General features: G+C 36.4%; 1 protein-coding gene across 2 annotated transcripts in view; it reads right to left on the bottom strand.

Annotated features, from left to right (window-relative positions):
• Window positions 1–20,136, bottom strand: part of FSTL5 (follistatin like 5) — a 326,873-nt gene that overhangs the window by 32,183 nt on the left and 274,554 nt on the right. The window contains exons 11-13 of one of the 2 annotated variants that reach the window (XM_087737586.1): window positions 18,802–18,828; window positions 11,819–11,937; window positions 4,617–4,766 (exon numbers count right to left, since the gene is read on the bottom strand). In XM_087737586.1, coding sequence (XP_087593712.1) covers window positions 4,617–4,766; window positions 11,819–11,937; window positions 18,802–18,828 — 296 coding nt within the window. The remainder of the gene's footprint in view (window positions 1–4,616; window positions 4,767–11,818; window positions 11,938–18,801; window positions 18,829–20,136) is intronic. The other variant, XM_087737587.1, reaches the window with a different exon arrangement.

Raw genomic sequence — 20,136 nt, 5'->3', positions numbered from 1 at the left:
CTTAAGATAGACCATCCATGTTTCCAATACATTTCAATTTAGTCGGCTCTAGAATCTTCTTTAAGTACTTATTTTGATAAATATAGTTGTCATAGAAATAAATCATCCTCAAATCTAGTTGTTATATATGTGCACCTGTACACACATCTTTTACGTTAACTTTCATAGTAGAAAGGAATAAATATAACATACATAGTAGTACTTCAGAGAAAACACCGTAATAAGCAAATCCAAATCAACAATATTTTTACACAGAAAACAGCATAGTTGCACAACTTAAAGCCCTTTCAAATACATTTTTAGTTGTCTTCAATTTTTTTGCACCTTGACAGAATTTTTATTAGTGTTGCTCACTTTCAAAATATGAAGTTTTCTCCACATTTGTTCCTACCAGAGTATGCATTTTTGAAAGCCTAATTTACAGAGCAGATACAGCTTGTTTCTTCTTTAAGATATAGACTAGAAATAGTTAAAATGTAAATAATATCCTCTGTATTAATATGACACTTAGAGAGAACGCAGTCTAGTAAGCAAAGTGCTCTCATTTATGAACAGCTTAGTATCTATTCTTCAAAAATCAGTTACATTTTGGGTTTTTTTTCTGTGCTAGGCAGTAATGTAAGTAATGAAAATAGACTGATCTGGCTGAGAAATTAAACTCCCTTCCTTGCTTCCTGTTTGTATGAGTGGTTGTGTACGTGCATGAGTAGAGCTATATTTCATGTTAGAAAAATTCTTCCTGCTTGCAAAAAACCAAAACCAAAAATAAATGCTTCTTGTTAAAAGATAAGGAAGACAGGGCTGTGCTTGTTATAAGAAATGCTGAACAAGGTTATCTCTTGACTTGCCGCTAAATTCCAAATTAGCCTTACTTCAATTCTAAAAGCCATCTGTGAATCAACAGTGGTTTTATTTTTTATAGTCTTACACTACATGTAAAAGTTTATATAGGTTTTGGGCTTTCATTATTTATTTGGTTTGTTTGCAACTACTTTTACTTGTCTTTTTTTTAAGTCTATTTTGAATATCAACATGGTTAAGCTGGATACAGAGCAAGTCCCGTAATACATTTCCCATGTATTTGGCTAACTGTATCCTAGGAAATAATTTTCAGGTCAGTAACATATAGCAGAAATTCTGCTCAGGTGCCCAAAAGTGAAAGTAACACATTTAGTCTAATTTACTTAACCAGTTCATCTGTTATCCCTTAGTCATACTGTCTTACCAGATGTCTGTGTTAAGTATTGTGAAATGGAAAGATAATTTATCATTATTATCTGAACATCCTATCACCATCAAAACCGAGACTTTCATTCCTACAAAAGGTTTCCACAGATGGCATAAATTTCATTCTATACTTCCCTAAGTTCACGATCTGGATATTATTAAAGTAATGGAAAAGCAATGCTATTCTATCCCTCAAAATAAAATTTCTTTGAAAGTGAAAGGTTTTTTTTCCTGGACGAGCATGAAGGCTTCTGGAGTACCCAGTTTTAGCTCAATATATTTGCTAAGGAGCAGAGATTTAGCGCACAGACCTCTGTGTAGCACCTAAGCATCCTGTATGTCTGTTTTTCAGCTCATTACAGAATCTTGAATATTTATGTGATAGAACAGCAACCTATCTAATTCCATCCAAAAACTGGAGAACCGCTTTGCATATTTATGGGGGAGAGGTGTACTTCTAATTAGTGGCTAATTTATTGAATTTTACTTTTTTAATTAAAAGTAACAAAAACATACATCATTCTGGTAAGTATCTCTAAACATTCAGTTAATGGTAAAGCACTCAGTAAAATAACAACTAATGTAACTGAAGGCAAATTAGAAGAGTCTACGAATCAAACCATTCCATAAAACCTAAGTTTAAAAGAACCTCCAACTTCTCAATATTTTTCAGCGAGTTCAAAAGGCGTAATATGCTCTTGCCCCTGAAGTCTAAATGCTCATAAATGCAATCAAATTGGTATTTCATCCATCATTTGTAGGAAAACAAGATGACACGTGAATGTCAGCCAGAGACCAGGGAAACCATTGCCAGAGATTCCAGTGCTTCAGATCTGTGGATTTCAGTAAGACTATGGTTTTTTTAGTCTCTCTTCCTGCAGAAATATATTGAATTGGCTGTAAAAAAAAGTCTTGATCTCAGAAAACAAAAATTCATTATCCACTCAGTTCATCTATACTTTGATATGCAAAGGTCAATTTAACAAAAAAAAAAGTAAAAGAACAAAAAAATTAATAACTTTTTATTATTAACTTTTTGAATGAAACATTTTATCAGACCCTGTCACAGTTTGGATAGGTCAGGTTTTGAGGAAGTTATGTCTACTGAGCCAGCTGACACAGAATATAGAAGGCAGAAAATGCAAACGTTTAAAGAGTGCAAAATTATTAAAATGAAAATTGTCAAGTTAATGTAATTTTAAAATTGCAATTTTGCTATGTATTTTTAAATTTTACATTAATGTATGTAATATATATGTATATTAATATCATAGAATTGTAGAATGGTTTGGGTTGGAAGAGACCTCTAAAGGTCCAACCCCCCTGGAATGAGCAGGGACATCTTCAACTAGATCAGGTTGCTCAGAGCCCCATCCAGCCTGGCCTTGAATGTTTCCAGGGATGGGGCATCTACCACCTCTATGGTCAACCTGTTCCAGTGTTTCACCACCCTAATCGTAAAACATTTCTTCCTTCTATCTAGTCTGCATCTACCCTCTTTCAGTTTAAAACCATTACCCCTTGTCCTATCGCTACAGGCCCTATTAAAAAATCTGCCCCTATCTTTCTTATGAGCCCCCTTTAAGTACTGAAAGGCCACAGTAAGGTCTCCCCGGAGCCTAATATACAATATATAATCTATACATTAAAGATTTTCATTCATTTATCAGTGAAAAAGGCAAAATGCATGAAGAAAAGCTCTATTTAAATATTTTTATTAACAATTTAGGTTAGATTTCTAATTAAAAAAACTCCATGTTTTATTTAGCTAAAGAACATGTGTTTCCTAAGAATGTGATGATACTGTAAGTAACCCTGTAGATGTTAGGCACATTTGTATAATTAAAATTTGAATCAGAACACCCAGTGTGGTGTCAAAACCTCTTTATCATTTTCACATACAAGTGCCCTTTCTTTTGAGAATCAGAGCAGGCTTGTTAACAAGTTATTAACTAGCTTCAGAGCTCTTTGCCCAGGAAATAATTTTATTTCAGAAAAAGAACAACCCTGCTTTTAAAGTAAATTTCAAGATTTTATATGATCTGTAATGTACTTACCCCCCCCCCCAATACACAAACTCAACCAAAAAACAAGCCCCTTGTCTGCTGACAAGACTGTTGGCAATCCCCAGCTATAATCGATTGACTTTTTTTGTACACTGAAAGTAAAATAAAGCTAATCTTTCTGGTCAAATGACATCACCGTGAAAGACTAAAGACTATATAATGGAATATATTCTATTGTATGTGTCTGATTAAAAAAAAGAAAAATAGTGTAATATGGTGGGAATACTAGGCAGAAAACAAATAGCAAAAAATATTATGATTTTGCCTTTTCCATATGCCTTGTTAACACAAACATTTTAAGACTTTAAATAGTCTCTTCATATTCAGAAAATATATTTTTAGAATTTAATAAGTTTATGGATGTTATTTTTTTAAATTCATCTTCACATCTTTAACAATTCCACAGACTAAAATCTGTCCTCATGTAAATCCCCTATTTAACCGCATAGTACGATGATATCATTGATATCACCAGATACATAAAGGAAAAAAAGAGACAGAAAGCGAGACAAGAATACAGCAGTCATAGTATTTGATTTGAGTGGTGGCAACTAAACATTAAATTTTTACTCCATCCCAGTGAGACTACTGACTGTTTGGATTATATTGCGACTCTCTCAGGCTCTCCTGAGGGAACTGTACTGCTCCAAAAAACTAATATTCATTTCAGCATTGCCTTGTACCTTGGTCTTCCACAAGCTATACGAGTGCCTTAATCCCTGTACCATAGCATCGATTTCTCTTTTACCCAATGAATTATTTTGACTAAGCAGAGCATCTCCAGCATCCCAGAGACTGGGAAACTGATAGTAGTGCCTACACAGTAAAGGAATAGAGAAGTTGTTCAAATTCACGGTGTCCAATCTTGGCTAAGGGTGGTGTTGGGTCTTCCACAATTGCAGTAATTTCTCTGTCTAAAAGCTTACTGAATAACAGTCCTCCACCTTCTGTAGCCAAACCTAATCCCCAACCTTTCCTATCAAAACTGACAGACACATTCCTGTGATAAGACTCTATTTTAATGAATCTTCATCTTCAAGTGAAAAGTACCTCAAACCAGAAACTTCCCAAAGAACTCATTTCCTAAACTACTTGATTAATATTTATAAGAGGTATTTTCATGTTGATTCTCTCCCTCCCAATTGCCTATTGAGAAGAACAGTCACTAAACATGAACTGCTGCTAAATGTTGAAGGTAGATGGTTTTTTTTTCTAGATATTGTGTTTACTCTCAAGCTAATTGCATTTTTTTCAAAATATGAAGGAAAACATTAAATTCTTGTGTCCAAATTAGATATTAAGTTAAAAATTAGAAATAAATACCTGTACAACTTTCTGAGACTGTACATCAACAATAAGAACTCTGTCAAGTGTGGGCTGAGCTACGTAAATGAACTTGTCTTTTACATTAACAGCAGTTGCCCATACACACTGCTGAACAGGATCTCCATCTGCTTTGGGACAAACTTCATCCTATAATTCAACAGAAACATGGAAAGTGTAAGAATCAAAACAGTCAGCGATGCAATAGAAAGACAAATTATGCTCTTTTTCTTCTTTTTTAATTGTAAAATAAAATCTCAGAAAATTTAGGGAAGGGAAAAAGACAGGAGACATTAAGACATAGACTAATGTTAGCCAAACTGCACGTGTAACCACCACACAACTCACAAGCACTTTAGTGTAAACCATACACCAGCTTTTTTGGGTGTTTTCTAGGCATTCAAGCAGTTAGCACTGTTGTCCTGAGAAAGAAACCCATTTGAACCAATAATACGTGTAGCAATAAAGTGAGCAAGAGCCAGGAGACCTTAAAAACAGAAAAACACATTAGACACACAATGTCTCATTACTGTGCAGCAGCTATCAGCTTCCCCATCTGCACCATCACAGTATCTTGCAAAGGAAGGCAGTTATAGACATGGCTTACACTTACTTCTGAGAACACGGCAGTAAGGCAGGCAAGTACTAAACTGGGAAGATGATAATGTATAAATAGAGGGAAGAGAAGGAGGTGTGGTGCAAGTTGTCACATGGTATAGGGCAAAGCAGCAGCAGTTACAGGGATCTGCTTTTTTCGTCATATGGAGTACTGATATGTTGTTTCAAAGATCAGGAATTTTGGCTACTTTTGCCATAAGACATTCTCACAGCCTATCTCACTAGTGTTAAACCCAACACATACCAAATGGCTTCTTACTATCATTCCTTCGCCCTCTGCCCTTCCATCCCTGCAAAAGGATGAATTTGAAACAAAAGCAAAATTCCTGTTGACTTCAGTGAATTCATATTTCATATACATATTTTATAATATATATAACTATACACTCTCGCTCAAAATAGCTATCTATAGTTTACATACTCACTATTCATATTTTTATATAAATATATTCCCACTCACCATATATGTATTTATATTTTTATCTATCTATTTGTAACTATTTGCTCCCAGTGAAAGCTTGCTTTTATCAAAATTAAAAGTTCCTTGGTCAAATATGTTACCATATTTGGAAATTCCCTTTATGAAATAGCATGAATTTTTCCTATAATGGACATCAAATTTATGTAAAAAACAAGGACCTGAAAAATATTCTGCCTGGAGATGTACAGCATGTGACAAGCTTTTTTGTTTTCCTGACCTATTCTTCTTTTCTGTCTTAATTTTTTTTTCCTTTCATCACAAGGGGCAATTTCACCAAATCATAAGTATTATTTCTTTTTAGCACTTATCTGCTGCTTATTCCTAATTTAGAATGCTCTGTCTGATACATTGTAACTGGTCACTGTGAAAATAATTATGTCAGCAGACGATGACTTCAATGTAGAATGAACAGCAAGAGTTGATGAGATCTTAAACAAGAACTCTGTTTCTAAGTGTCAGACTCCTTTAAAAAGAGAGGGAAAAATAACGTGACAGAACAACATATCCAGCACTAAGCAATGCTTTTCAAGAAGAAGATGATGCATTTCAACACTAACTTTTCTGTATCATCAACATGCTTTGCCTGCTGTGCCTCTGTACGTTTGAGAAAATAGACTCAATCTTTATATGTCAAAATAAGAAATAAATCAATTTCCAGCTCTAACAGAGGGAGTTTCTTTACAGGAGATCGAAAGCCACTACTTAGTCCTGTGTGGTTGTTGAACCTCAACAAAGGGAAGGTCTTTCAGAAATCACATTGATAAGGAAAGGTCACTAAACTCAGGTACCATGGGATGGCACATAATCAGGAACTTCAGCAGAACTTAGAAATAAGTAAAAAGAGTAAGATTCATTTTGCACTGCTAAAAAGCCATGCACTTTGAAGGGCGAAGTTTAAAATCTGGTTTTTAAAGAATGATAGGCATGATGACAAACAGGACTTTCATTCTTAAATATGGCTAAAAGCTTTTCATCGCATAAAGTGAAGCGTCAACATAAATAAGTGTCTCTAATATTATGTGCAATCATCAGATCAATGATCTATTGCCATTTGCCTTCTGTGTAATTGTCACTTCAATTGGAAGGTTGTTTCACTGATCTCAAATTATTTTTTATATTTATTCCAAATGTGCCTTGTCTTAGTTCCATGTTTTATCTAAACAGATACCTACTTTTAGACTGTTCTACACAGTCCTCTTTCTTCCTCAGAGAACACCTTCTTCAAATAATGCACCTGTAAATGTTTATAACAACTCTATACTGTGTCATCCTTTTCAGTCATGTCTCTCAGGGCCTCACCTTAGTTTATCCCAGTTTTTAGTATTGTGAATTCTACAAGGACACGTTCAATACATTATTTAAAAATAACACCAACTCCTGCTGAAGGAATCGAGGTTTCTCTCACATGGCATCATATAGATTAGTGTAAATGATTACACTAATCATACCTCCCATTGTGGAAAGTATAACAGAACAGGAAAATACATAAGTTAAGCACTTATAACTATATCCAGAGTTAAGCCACCTCTTTAAACATTTTCCTGAATCTGAGTCTAAAATACTGACTGAAGTGTATTTCTAAATATTATTCCAATGTAAAAGCACTAAAATCTAGGTTTTTTATATATGTATATAGACGTATACACACACATATATTTAAATTAGAAACTACAGGGCATGATTCTTCTTATCTATATAATTCATGAACCTTGCTCCTCTTGTTCCACTTTAAATACAGAAAGAAAGCGTGACACTTTCTCAGATCTAAAGTAAAAAATATTAAGTAAAAAATAAATCTACATATACAAATGCAGTTTACTCATTCTAGAATATTGTTTATGTTGTCAGAAATTTCTATTAATGCAATGCCAACTCTCACTTTGCCCCAAAAAACTGAAAAATTAAAATAAAAGCAAAAAACTGTTTCTCCAAAGTAACACTGAAAATTATGCACCAAAATTCTCATATCCAAAATAGAGTTCCCCAGCATCAATCAGTTTATACAGTAGTTTCTCTAGTTAACATTTATCTGATTAGACAGTCTGGATTTCTTTTACATTACAGGCAGCAGTTCTGAGGCTCTATATTAATTTCCCCAGTGGTTGGGTAACTTGTTAAAATAATTTCTCCTTAAAATATAAGCATAAAACCACCATTTTCTTCTTCTAATTAAAATGTGAGCAATTTACTTTTTCCTAATTTATTCTCTCTGAAAAAAGCTAACATCTGATAAAACATCAATTTATTTGATTTAATTGTTTCCCCCCCCCGACTTTTTAATCAAAAGAGACTTGCCCTGTAAGAAGTCAGCAGATGGAGGAAAATAAAACTTTCTCTAAAGTTTTTCAAGGTAGTCTGGGGCAAGAAATTCTCAAGAGAAAACATGTACTTGTAGATTTATATGTGCAAATTGTATGTTTATAAAGTTACACTTAATGCAAGGGTCCTCAGTGTTCTAACAAGACTTGAGTCAAGCTCTTTAAGTGGTACAATGAAATGTCTATCTATGCTATGACTGTCTAAGCGTAAGGTGACATCAACAGGTTACAACAGTGCATGTATTAAGACATGAATTTATGTATCACCTATATTAAGTTACTGTTTACTTGACATTCTGTAGTAAAAATCAGACTGTGGATCTTTTTCACATTTTTGTCAACAAACAAACATTAAAAATCTTGCATTTACTACACTTACTGTGCTGGAAGAGTGTAAACCGAAGCAAGTTCTGTGGACTAACAAGGGTGTTTCAAGTTCATTTCTGTGCTCTGCCATGTAGTCACATTAGCTATTTTGAAATAAAAGTATTTTGCTCCCACCTCCAGCACATATTCAACTTCAAGTGTGAGGTGGCCTAGTTCACTGAAATACGGCCATTATGCATTAGTTCTTGTAATAAAGAGAAAATCAGGATTATGTTGAAACCAAAAGGATTTGTCCGTTGGTCTCAGCAAAGGCACACGTTTCAATTGCTTTTTTCCCACCCCCAGCCTTCTGAAATAATTATTCTAATTGGGATTCATTGGGAAGGGAAAACAAAAACAGTTTTGCATAAGAATTAGAATTTAAAGGCTTTGGAAAATATTAATTTGCGGAAGATAAATAGAGGTTGCATGTTAGTGAGGAAAATGCCCCAAGCACTTCAGAATGATGAGACATTTAACAGCTGAAAGACTCTACTTGGACCATGGGTAAGAATCGATTTGACAACAGGTTAAACAAACAGCTGTCAAAGCTGGTGTAACTGAACAATAATCTGCATTAGAAAACAGAAATAAGTTTATTTCTGTCCCTATGCATCTAGAATTGTCACTATCAGCCTAGTAAAAGTCTACTTTCATTTGATATTAATTTGAAAGATTCAAGTAATTTAGGAGATTCTGGGAAGCAGAGGAGGAAGCTCTTTATATTCCTCTGAACCATGATGATCCAGTAAAGCACTAAATCTTTTGCTTCATTTTAAACACAATGAAAGTCTAATTGATTCCCATGTTAAACACACACTAAAGTGCTTTGCTGTATTGACACTCAGTGGCATAAGAGGCAATTAAATATTTAGATAAGGGTTCTCAAGTATATAGTTATTGAGAAATTGTATTTACCTTTTGCAAAATTGGCATACCTAAATATGTACGTGTGTAACTGCTGCAACATTCGTTCACAATACAATGCAATGCCATCTAGAACATCTGAGTTCATTCTTTTACAGGAGCTCAGCTAAAGGTAATTTATTTTGTTGGCAGGTAAACAGGAAACCTAGGGAGGAACACTGCAGTATCACGTGCACCATCCATCCATTTTCTGTAACACATCTAGTACCTAAACTGTGCTGCGGAATTTAGAAATGTTCTTACACTTTAGCAAATGTTCGGCAATGAAACAGGTATATTAGGGTTTTACTTATCACTTGAACAGCTAATTCAGGAAAGTGTAGAGAATCGGGAGAGGTTTAAGCAAGCATGTGTTTCCTTTAGGTATATGTTAGAGAGATGCGTGATGGAGATTTTATTAGCAATAGCTGCCGTAAATGTGAAAGGCTGTGTAAAGCCACCTCAAAACAGTCAGTATACCAACATCTCTGATTAGTAAAGTTATACGACAGCATCAAAGAGAATTACTAACGAGTAATTTATGACATGAACTCTTACCACTAAACAATCACATGCTGAACTTGATAAAAATCTGATCCTGATCTGACAGAACTGAGTTATTTTTTTATTCTTATTTAGAGAAAATAGATTTTCCAAATAGGCTTGAGGAAGATATGATATTCTTCAAACAAGGAAACAGTTGTCTAAAGCTTCATAGTCAATGAGTTTTTTCAAGAATATACTACTTTTGTCGTAGCATTAGCAGTATATGCAGGGAATTCTTTTAAACTCATGTTTCATCCTTCTTCTAGGAGGAAAGTCATCTTAAAGAGCTTTTTCAAAATTTCAGAATTTTTTACTGAAAACTATTTCTCAATTTTTCCTTTTTTTTTGAATGCAGAGTGAACAATGTTGTCACTATGAGTAGAAAAACATAAGGACATATTTTCAAAATATTTCTGATTTCTCTTGCAGGAATAAAGATTTATTAACCACCATATGTGAGGGAAGATTTTTTCAGTGTTCAGGGGAATAAGTAGAAATATTGTTGAATTTAATGGGCAAAATGACATGCATGTAGGTACAAAGCTTAATTTCTGGCTATATATTTACCACACCTACCCACAAACCAAAGATATCCAAAGAAGGACAAGTCTATACCTACTTTAAAATGAAATTTATCAAGTAGCCTACTTTCCCAGTCTTTTTTTTTTCTTTTTTTCCAGGGGCGAAGGACATACTTATTTTGCTACTTTAGGTTTGAAAGCTACAAAAAGGAAACAAATTTGACTTATCCATCCTGATTATTACCACATTTTGATAAAAATACACTTAAAATCTAGGCTGTACTTTAGACCAATAAAATTTTAACAGACTTCTTAAATAATCAGCTTTTGAATTAAACAGCCATAAAAAAGCTCTTTGGCTTATTTTTGGCTGTGTCAACCTAATTTCACTTAAGCAGCACAAATCAAGGTATGATTAGCTGTTCAAAGCATAATTATTCACACTAAAATAAATCTTGCTGCTGAGTACAGCAGCCTTTGACATCAATAATGATAACTGAAGAGGCAAATTCCATTGAGACAGTTCTGCTGTTATTTCAGTGTGCTTTAGGTATTAGGGAAAAAAACCAAAGTGTACAGCTCATGGGTTATTATGTATTTCAAGGTCATTCATTCAAATTCAAATAATGAGAAAAAGTTACTATTTTTGAAAGGTGATAGATCACATGGAACAAGTCTTAATGTAGTGACTAGTACGAAGTGTTCCTGTGAGAACATGCATCATGTCAGCTGGCAATTTGATTAGCACTAAAGGAAAAACAACAAAAGAATAAATTGAAGTGGAGAATATACTACCATTTTTATGTATGCTACACATGGAAACTACTCCATAAACGCACAGAATTTGGTGAAATCAGCTATAAATCTGTTAACAATAAAGTTATTGAAACTACTTATATGAATTGTAAGTTGAAGTCAAAGCATCAATCATCTCTACTAAATTCCATGGAGCTATAAGAGTGTTTAACAGCATAGGGATCTGTCTCATGATAGCTTACAGTTTAATATAGACAAACATCCAGTGGAAAAAAAGAAACCATTAAAAATGATAACTTTAGATTTTATATTTAATAGAGAGAGAATCAATCCCTGATTCACAGAGATGCACTTAACTGGGGGAGAGAGGAGAAAAAACAACAACCACCAAACCAGAAATAAAGAGTAGAGAGCTGTTAAAGGAAAGGATTGGGAAAAGAGAAAGCCAAAGAAAATGAAGGGTTTGAAAAGTATAGAAGGAATACTCAATCTAAGAGAGAGATTGAAAGTTTGGATTTGATCAAGGAAAATACAGGCAATTTTGAGTCCACCATTATAAGCTACTTATTAATTGAGAAGACTTGTCTGAATTTATCAAGCAGAAAACACTAAACTAGCAATAATAAATTCTTATTTAAAGAAAACTATAATTGAGAAAACACTACAAATACATTTAAAAAAATAACTTGCCTGAAAACCGAGGAGTTTTTCACTAGGTTTAATATGTCTCTGAAATTCACATTCCACTGGTTGTATTACTTTGATGCCATCTTCATAAAAAACATAAAACATGTTCCCAATTCCCAGACCTTAGGAACAAAAACACATTGAAATGTATAAAATTAAATAATGACAAAAAAGAAAATCATTGTCTTGAACTAAAAACCTCATCACATATTTGGTATGAGATCAATTTGTTAATGCACATAGTGCTAATACAGCTAATCCTATGGGATCTTTTGTTGTAAAACTAAAACAAAACTGTTACATTATTCAGAATTAATTTCATGTAGTTTTCTCCATTGGCAAGACAGTGTCTTTACGAATACAGATTTAGAAAGATATAGTTTAACAGCTGCAGTAATGAAAGTGATATTGTGAAATCATCTACACTGAAATCAAATTAGCATAAATTCTCCATGTGTTCGTATTTTTCTTTTTCTGAGGCATGGAGGAGTTAAGTAATTTCTGTATAACATTGAAAGAGAAGTTCTGAATCTTTGTTATAAACCCTTATTTAACATTTCTTTCAGTCAGAAAAGGAAATATTCTCTATTGTATTTCATTGGAAAGCCAGAGTTGGGCAGATATTCATTCCAAGTTTGAAGGGCCACAAACATTTATGGAACTATTCAATCCTACTACTGCAATGTTGCTGAATGAGAGGCATGACATAATGTTTTGTGGAGGTGGGAATCAGATCTGTAGCATGAAGTCTCATAATATCTCTGCTTATGCTCATGACCACAAAAAAGGACATTCTCCTCAGTTTACCATGTGCCAATTAAGACAACAGTTGTTGATTTTCTATGTGGATGCTATGATGGATGATCAGTTCATATTTGTAAAATTCTATGAAGAAAATCACAGAACTCATAAAATTACCATTATAACCAACTCTGACTAACAGCTAAACTGTGGGCTACAATGACAAAAATGTACATGTATCCTGGGTACAGGGCCTAAGCTTCCACTTGACGTAACAATATTTGGTATAGGAACACAGGGGAATAAACCCCAGGAAAAATAAATCTGAGTCTGAAATTCTGCTTATCCAAAATTCTGAAGGAAAACCTATGTTAATAGAGAGAGAACACATCTTAATATCAAATAAAATAATGAGAACATTAAAGAGGGGAGGGAAGTGTGTGTTTGTGTGTAGATGTATGTATGTACACACATACATAAAAGTTCCCAGTCCCTGTTAGGAATCACATAGGTAATAAAGTCATTTAAAAGGCAGTAATATGCATAAGGTTGTCAGGCAATGCCCAGAACAAGCAAGCTCAATTATCTTTGAGAAATCTTGTGGAATCATTTCCCACGTCTGGCCAAGTTTTCCCCAAAAGAAAGATGGGACAGTCTCCTAGCAGGATTTTCCTCATTTAATATCAGATCTATCTATTAATAGGTTACCAAAAAGTGGGAGACGAATTTGCCTATGCTGCATTTGGTGTAGCATAGAAGCAGGCTCAGGTTCAAGGAAAACTTACCAGTCGTGTATTCTGAGCATAAGGTGCACTAAGGGCAATATGCCCACTCTGGCCAATGGGATACTTTTGTATGCCTTTGCAGGTAAATGATACAGCCTATGTAAGATAATATGTCAAGGTCTTTCTTTAAAAAATGCCTGACATTGCATCCTGTAAGAACAGCTGGAATTTGCAGGTAAGTCTGACTGAGGTTAGGCTGCCCCTACCAGTGAACACAGTGTAGAGATCTATAGCTGACCAACTGGCTTATTGTATCTTGGTGATAAATAAATATGCAGAGCTGGCTGGGGACAAACCAAGGTTTTCCATTCTCCCTGGTCTCATTAACTAAAGTATATTATAGTTATTAGCACGATACGTAATATCAGAACATGAGGAAGTAAATCAGCTGATAGCCCCAAGTGATACAGACATTTGATAAACAGACTCTTAAAACTTCCTCCTCAGTTGCCACTACTCCAAGGCAGGCTTTCCAATGTGCAGATAATATTCGTGTATAGTAACCTGTCCCAAACTTTTAAGGCTTTATTTCCAATGTCTGGATACTAATGTACATCAAACTATTCTTCAAGGAGAAGGAGACACAGTAAGAAATGCCCTTCTTCCATTTCAATACTGAGCTATAGAAGTCAGTTCATATAAGGAACCATAACCTGTGGATCCAATGAAATAATCATAGAATCATAGAATAGTTTAGGTTGGAAAAGACCTTTAAGGTCATCAAGTCCAACCATTAACCTATCACTGCCAAGGCCACCACTAAACCAGGTCCTAAGCACCATATCTACCCGTCTTTTAAATACCTCCAGGGATGGGGACTCAACCACTTCCCTGGGCAGCCTGTTCCAATGCTTGACCACCCTTTCGGTGAAGAAATTTTTCCTAATATCCAACCTAAACTTCCCCTGGTGCAGCTTGAGTCCATTTCCTCTTGTCCTATCACTTGTTACTTGGGAGAAGAGACTGATCCCCACCTCGCTACAACCTCTGCCCAGACAGCCGTAGAGAGCAATAAGGTCTCCCCTCAGCCTCCTCTTCTACACACTAAACAACCCCAGCTCCCTCAGCCACTCCTCATAAGACTTGTGCTCCAGACCCTTCACCAGCTATCTTGCCCTTCTTTGGACACGCTCCAGCACCTCGATGTCCTTGTAGTGAGGGGCCCAAAACTGAACACAGGATTTGAGGTGTGGCCTCACCAGTGCTGAGTACAGGGTGACGATCACTTCCCTGGTCCTGCTGGCCACACTATTCCTGACACAAGCCGGGATGCTATTGGCCTTCTTGGCCACCTGGGCACACTGCTGGCTCACAGTCAGCCAGCCATTGCCCAACACCCCCAGGTCCTTTTCCGCCAGGCGCTTTCCAGCCACCCTTTCCCAAGCCTGTAGCGTTGCATGGGGTTGTTGTGAGCCAAGTGCAGGATCCAGCACTTAACCTTGTTGAACCTCATACAGGTGGCCTCAGCCCATCTATCCAGCCTGTCCAGATCCCCCTGTAGAGACCTTCTACCCTCCAGCAGATCAACACTCCCACCCAACTTGGTGTCATCTGCAAACTTACTGAGGGTGCACTCGATCCCCTCATCCAGATCACTGATAAAGGTATTAAACAGAACTGGCCCCAATACTGAGCCCTGGGGAGCACCACTTGTGACTGGATGCCAACTGGATTTGACTCCATTCACCATAACTCTTTGGGCCCTGCCATCCAGCCAGTTTTTTACCCAGTGGAGAGTACGCCTGTCCAAGCCATGAGCAGCCAGTTTCTCCAGGAGAATGCTGTGGGAAACCGTGTCAAAGGCCTCACAAAAGTCTAGGTAGGCAACATCCACGGCCTTTCTCTCATCCACTAAGTGGGTCACCTTGTCATAGAAGGAGATCAGGCTAGCCAAGCAGGACCTGCCTTTCATAAACCCATGTTGACTGGGCCTGATTGCTTGAGTCATCCTGTATGTGCCATGTGACGGCACTCAAGATGGTCTGCTCCATAACCTTCCCCGGCACCAAGGTCAAGCTGACAGGCCTGTAGTTTCCTGGATCCTCCTTCCGGCCCTTCTTGTAGATGGGTGTCACATTTGCTAACCTCCAGTCAACGGGGACCTCTCCAGTTAACCAGGACTGCTGATAGATGATGGAAAGTGGCTTGGTGAGCACTTCTGCCAACTCCCTTAGTACCCTTGGGTGGATCCCATATGGCCCCATAGACTTGTGTGGGCTTAAGTGGTGTAGCAGGTCGCTAACCATTTCCCCTTGGATTATGGGGGCTTCACTGTGCTCCCTGTCCCTGTCTCACAGCTTGGGGGGCTGGGTACCCTGAGAACAGCTGCTCTGACTATTAAAGACTGAGGCAAAGAAGGCATTAAGTACCTCAGCCTTTTCCTCATCCTTTGTCCCTATGTTTCCCCCTGCATCCAATGAAAGATGGAGATTCTCCTTAGCCCTCCTTTTGTTGCTAATGTATTTGTAGAAACATTTTTTATTGTCTCTTACTGCAGTAGCCAGATTAAGTTCTAGTTGGGCTTTGGCCCTTCTAATTTTCTCCCTGCATAACCTCACAACATCCTTGTAGTCCTCCTGAGTTGCCTGCCCCTTCTTCCAAAGGTGGTAGGCTCTCCTTTTTTTCCAGAGTTCCAGCCAAAGCTCTCTGTTCAGCCAGGCTGGTCTTCTCCCCCCGCCAGCTCATCTTTCGGCACATGGGGATAGCCTGCTCTTGCACCTTTAAGATTTGCTTCTTGAAGAATGTCCAGCCTTCCTGGACTCCTTTGCCCTTCAGGGCTGCTTCCCAAGGGACCCTGTTAATGAGGTTCCTGAACAGGTCAAAGTCTGCCCTCCGAAAGTCCAAGGTGGCAGTTCTGCTGACTCCCTTCCTTACTTCTCCAAGAATCATAAACTCTATCATTTCATGATCGATACGCCCAAGATGGCCTCCAACGGTCACATCATCCATCAGTCCTTATATGTTCGCAAACAGCAGGTCCAGCAGGGCGCGTTCCCTAGTTGGCTCCCTCACCAGCTGTGTCAGGCAGTTATCTTCCACACATTCCAGGAACCTCCTAGACTGTTTCCTCTCCACTGTATTGTATTTGAAGCAGGCGTCTGGTAAGTTGAAGTCCCCCACAAGAACAAGGGCTAGAGATTCTAAGACTTCTCCCAGCTGCTTACAGAATATTTTGTCTGCCTTTTCATACTGGTTGGGTTGTCTATATCCCCCCTTCCCTGTTATTACGATCCCTAAACTCTTCCTTTGAGCATGTGTCTACAAATATCTTTATAAATATCTAGTCTATACAAGTATCTAATCACTTAGGCAAGCCACTTCTTCACAACTACAGGAGCTATTCCTCTAAAGACATCTGACCTAAGTTTGCAACCCTCTCCCCACGAAACCAAAACCAACCCAGCACATTTATAATACAGTGCCAGAAGCGACAACAATAAATTCAAATATATTTGCTTCATTTAGACTGAATCTATATTTAAAACTGGCTAACACCGATTTGAAAAAAATTGTGGCGGTTTTGGGGTTTTCTTTGCATCTAGATTAATATATGGATATATTTATGCGTATGTATGTTTTGTATTATTATTGCAATACAAATTAATGTACCTTCAAAATCCTTTCAGATTTTCTGACACATACTCTTTTTACACTTACACAAACAAGCAGCTGTGATAAGGCTTTTGTGTACCCCTTATACAAATATGCACTGCAGGCACTAAAGCCTATCTATGGTTTCACAATCTTAATTGTCCGACTAATCACCCATCCCTCCCTTCCGATCGGTTAATACTTAGATAACAGAAAATAACAGAGTATGCGTGGCCCAGAGAAGTTAGTGGTGATGCTTATTGGCATCTTCAGGGTATTGCTTTCTTGTAAATGAATTCTGACATTGCAACCAGTAAAAATATTTGTTGGAAACACAAGGATTGGCCAATAAGAAACGCAGGAGAGATCAAGAAAATGTGCTCTAGAAGATGATATTGTCACTTCACATTCTCAATCTCTACTATAAATTGCTTTCTGTTTAGTTTCACAGTAGCCACAGAGAAATTTGAATGTCTTTACCATAAGCACTCTGGTAAGCTACTATATTTAATTGGTCTTTATTGTCACAGAGTTTAAGTTTTCCTAAGTGCTTTCCAACCACTGACAGAAACAAAGGAATTGACTTGAAAAGACAATCCTCTTAAAAATCATGGGGGTGCCAATCACGTTTTCAGTTTTATTCAAGATAAAACACAACATAAAACACAAGTGGTACCTTCCTAATAAGCAGTGAGAACACCATATATTTGAAAACTTTGGTGTTAGAATCTTGTTGTGCATCAGTTTAATTGTTAACAGTGGAATTGTATGAAACTCTGAACATGTGATTTGTACTCTGCAAGGCCAACAGAGCAGGAGGATCACAGCTGAGCACCACTATAATCAGGGAACTGATTGTTTATACCAGCTGAGCAACCAGTAAAACAGGAATATAAAACACTATTTCATATTTATAAACACACTGGGATATGCCAAAGGTTACTATGTAATTAGGCAAATGAAATATCAAATTTTTGAAACTTTAAATTAATTTAAAATAAATCTTTTAGAAACATGCAGAAATACCATTTGCAGCATGCATTCATAGCAAAGCCTGATCCACTTACAGTATCATCAATCTTCGAATGGAAATAATTGAAAAATCTCCTATTCCTGAATACTTTAATTCCTAAATTGCAACTTTAAATGAAGAACAGCCTACTTAGAGCAATGAAATGAGAGCTCCTGACAACACTTCAATTATGATATTTTTCTGCATTACGCTTTATGAGATTCTCTCATATATATTAAAATTAATACCTAACTTTGTCAGTAAAATGTACTTTCCATGCTTTCTATGTTATTGACACCTGATACTGTCTGTATTCATATTTATCCTTCAGCTGGTCACAAACCACAAACCTCCATCCCCTCCCAACATCTACAAACCCTTCCTGAGTATAAGAAGAAAATACTTTGTCTCATTAAGCAACAACAGGTACCTCAATTTTAATTAAACTGTTTAAGATTATAATTTTGTCAAATAAGAGTGATTTGTAGAGGAAGACCAATCCCAACAACATATAGGCTGATTGGTTGGACGCTTTATCATGTCCGCAAACAAACAAAAGTTAAAGGTCTACATTTTAAATCTGAGCTTCCACTGTAATTGTGTGAAATTTTTTAACAGCTTATTTCCTTCTCTCTCCCCAAATGGAAAAGCAGTTCACAAAGGCATGAGCATTTAAAGGATTATTTTCCACTTTTTTTTTTTCTTTAAATCAAATCCCTCAAATGTTGCAAGGGGGGAGGCAACTACTGTAACTGTAGAGTATGAACAAAAAAACCCAAAACAAACACACAAAAGGAACAACAGATGAGCATTTCATTGTAATATAGAAAATATGAAAAAGCCATCTGTATTAGTACCTTGCTCTCGCCACAATATGTTTGCAACTGCAGCATGTAAGAAAGAGAAAGAACATAAAACACAAATGAACATGAAATGATATATCAATTCTGAAATAATTATGATGCTTTAACCTCTGATTCACTAAAATACTTCTACAGGTAAACCAATGGAAACAGTGAATTAACAATAAGATTAATTAAAGTTCTCTATGTCACGTGACAAAATTGTGATTAGCCATCATAGTTATTGGGGTTAGGGTAAACCCCATCACCCCCCGTCACAACACTCCCCGCCCCCCCCCCCCCCCCCCCGGTTAACTCCATTAGCCTTTATCAATAGTGTGTTTCATAATCCATTACAAAAAGTACGTGGAGTTTGCATACACATGAATTATGTATATTAATTACAGGTAATGTAATTTTCATAATTTCCTTTAAGCACTGGACTTTGAAGAGATTTATTTCACGACATTGTTATGAGAGAAACATGCAAACCCAAAACGCATACAATACTCTTCTGTATTGCTGTAACACAGCCATGCTACCAAAGTTGTCATGCTGTATAATTTTTATCATTATCTTTGGAAGACCAAGATGTGAACTATAAGATGGCATGGTAACACACTAAGTGTTTAAGTTGTTTTTTCTGTGAAAACCTAAGTTGTATTTGGCCATCTTGTTTACAATTGGACTTTAGACCTTTGAGATCAATGAAAACTAATTATTCTAATATTGCTCTTTCTGCCTGGGGAGAATAAAAAGAAAGGAAATATAATTTTGCAAATTTTAAATATTGAGAGCTCAGCATGCCATGGAATAAATTGTTTAAAACATCATCACTGAAAACCAAAGTGTTTTGTAAAGTAATGATCTTAAGAAATAGAGAAAAATTTAAAGGAAAGGAATACAACACAGAAAACACATATGACACACATAAACATAACGAAATTGCGATGTTCATTGAAACACCGTGTTGCAAAAGCTAAATGTGCTTTAAAAAAAAGTTTGCAAAAAGTAATGGAAGACACATTACTAAAAATGATGGTGGTACACAGAAGTCCCTCAACTGCTCACTGCTCAAGGTTAAGAGTAGAAACAGGAACAACCATCACTCCAGAAAAGTCCCGGATACTATGATTTTCCCAAGCATCTTTTACTGGGCACTGCTGCAGACAGGACCAAGATGGGCTTTTTGCCTCATGCAGTCCAGCATTTCTCTTGTTCTTGTGTTCTGAAAGAATATACAGAGCTCCAAATATGTAGAAGAGTCCTTGGAAAAAGTGTCAATCTACTTTCTGACAAGCTCATGGTTCAGAGGCTTAGGATAACAGAGCTAATGGGCTTTTGCTTTTT

The sequence above is a fragment of the Nipponia nippon genome, unplaced genomic scaffold (genome assembly GCF_047370975.1).
Source record: "Nipponia nippon isolate SJK-2023a ecotype South Korea unplaced genomic scaffold, ASM4737097v1 scaffold_6, whole genome shotgun sequence".
In the NCBI taxonomy this organism is placed as follows: domain Eukaryota; kingdom Metazoa; phylum Chordata; class Aves; order Pelecaniformes; family Threskiornithidae; genus Nipponia; species Nipponia nippon.
Note: the sequence above shows the minus strand (reverse complement) of the source record. Positions and strands in the feature narration are given on the sequence as shown.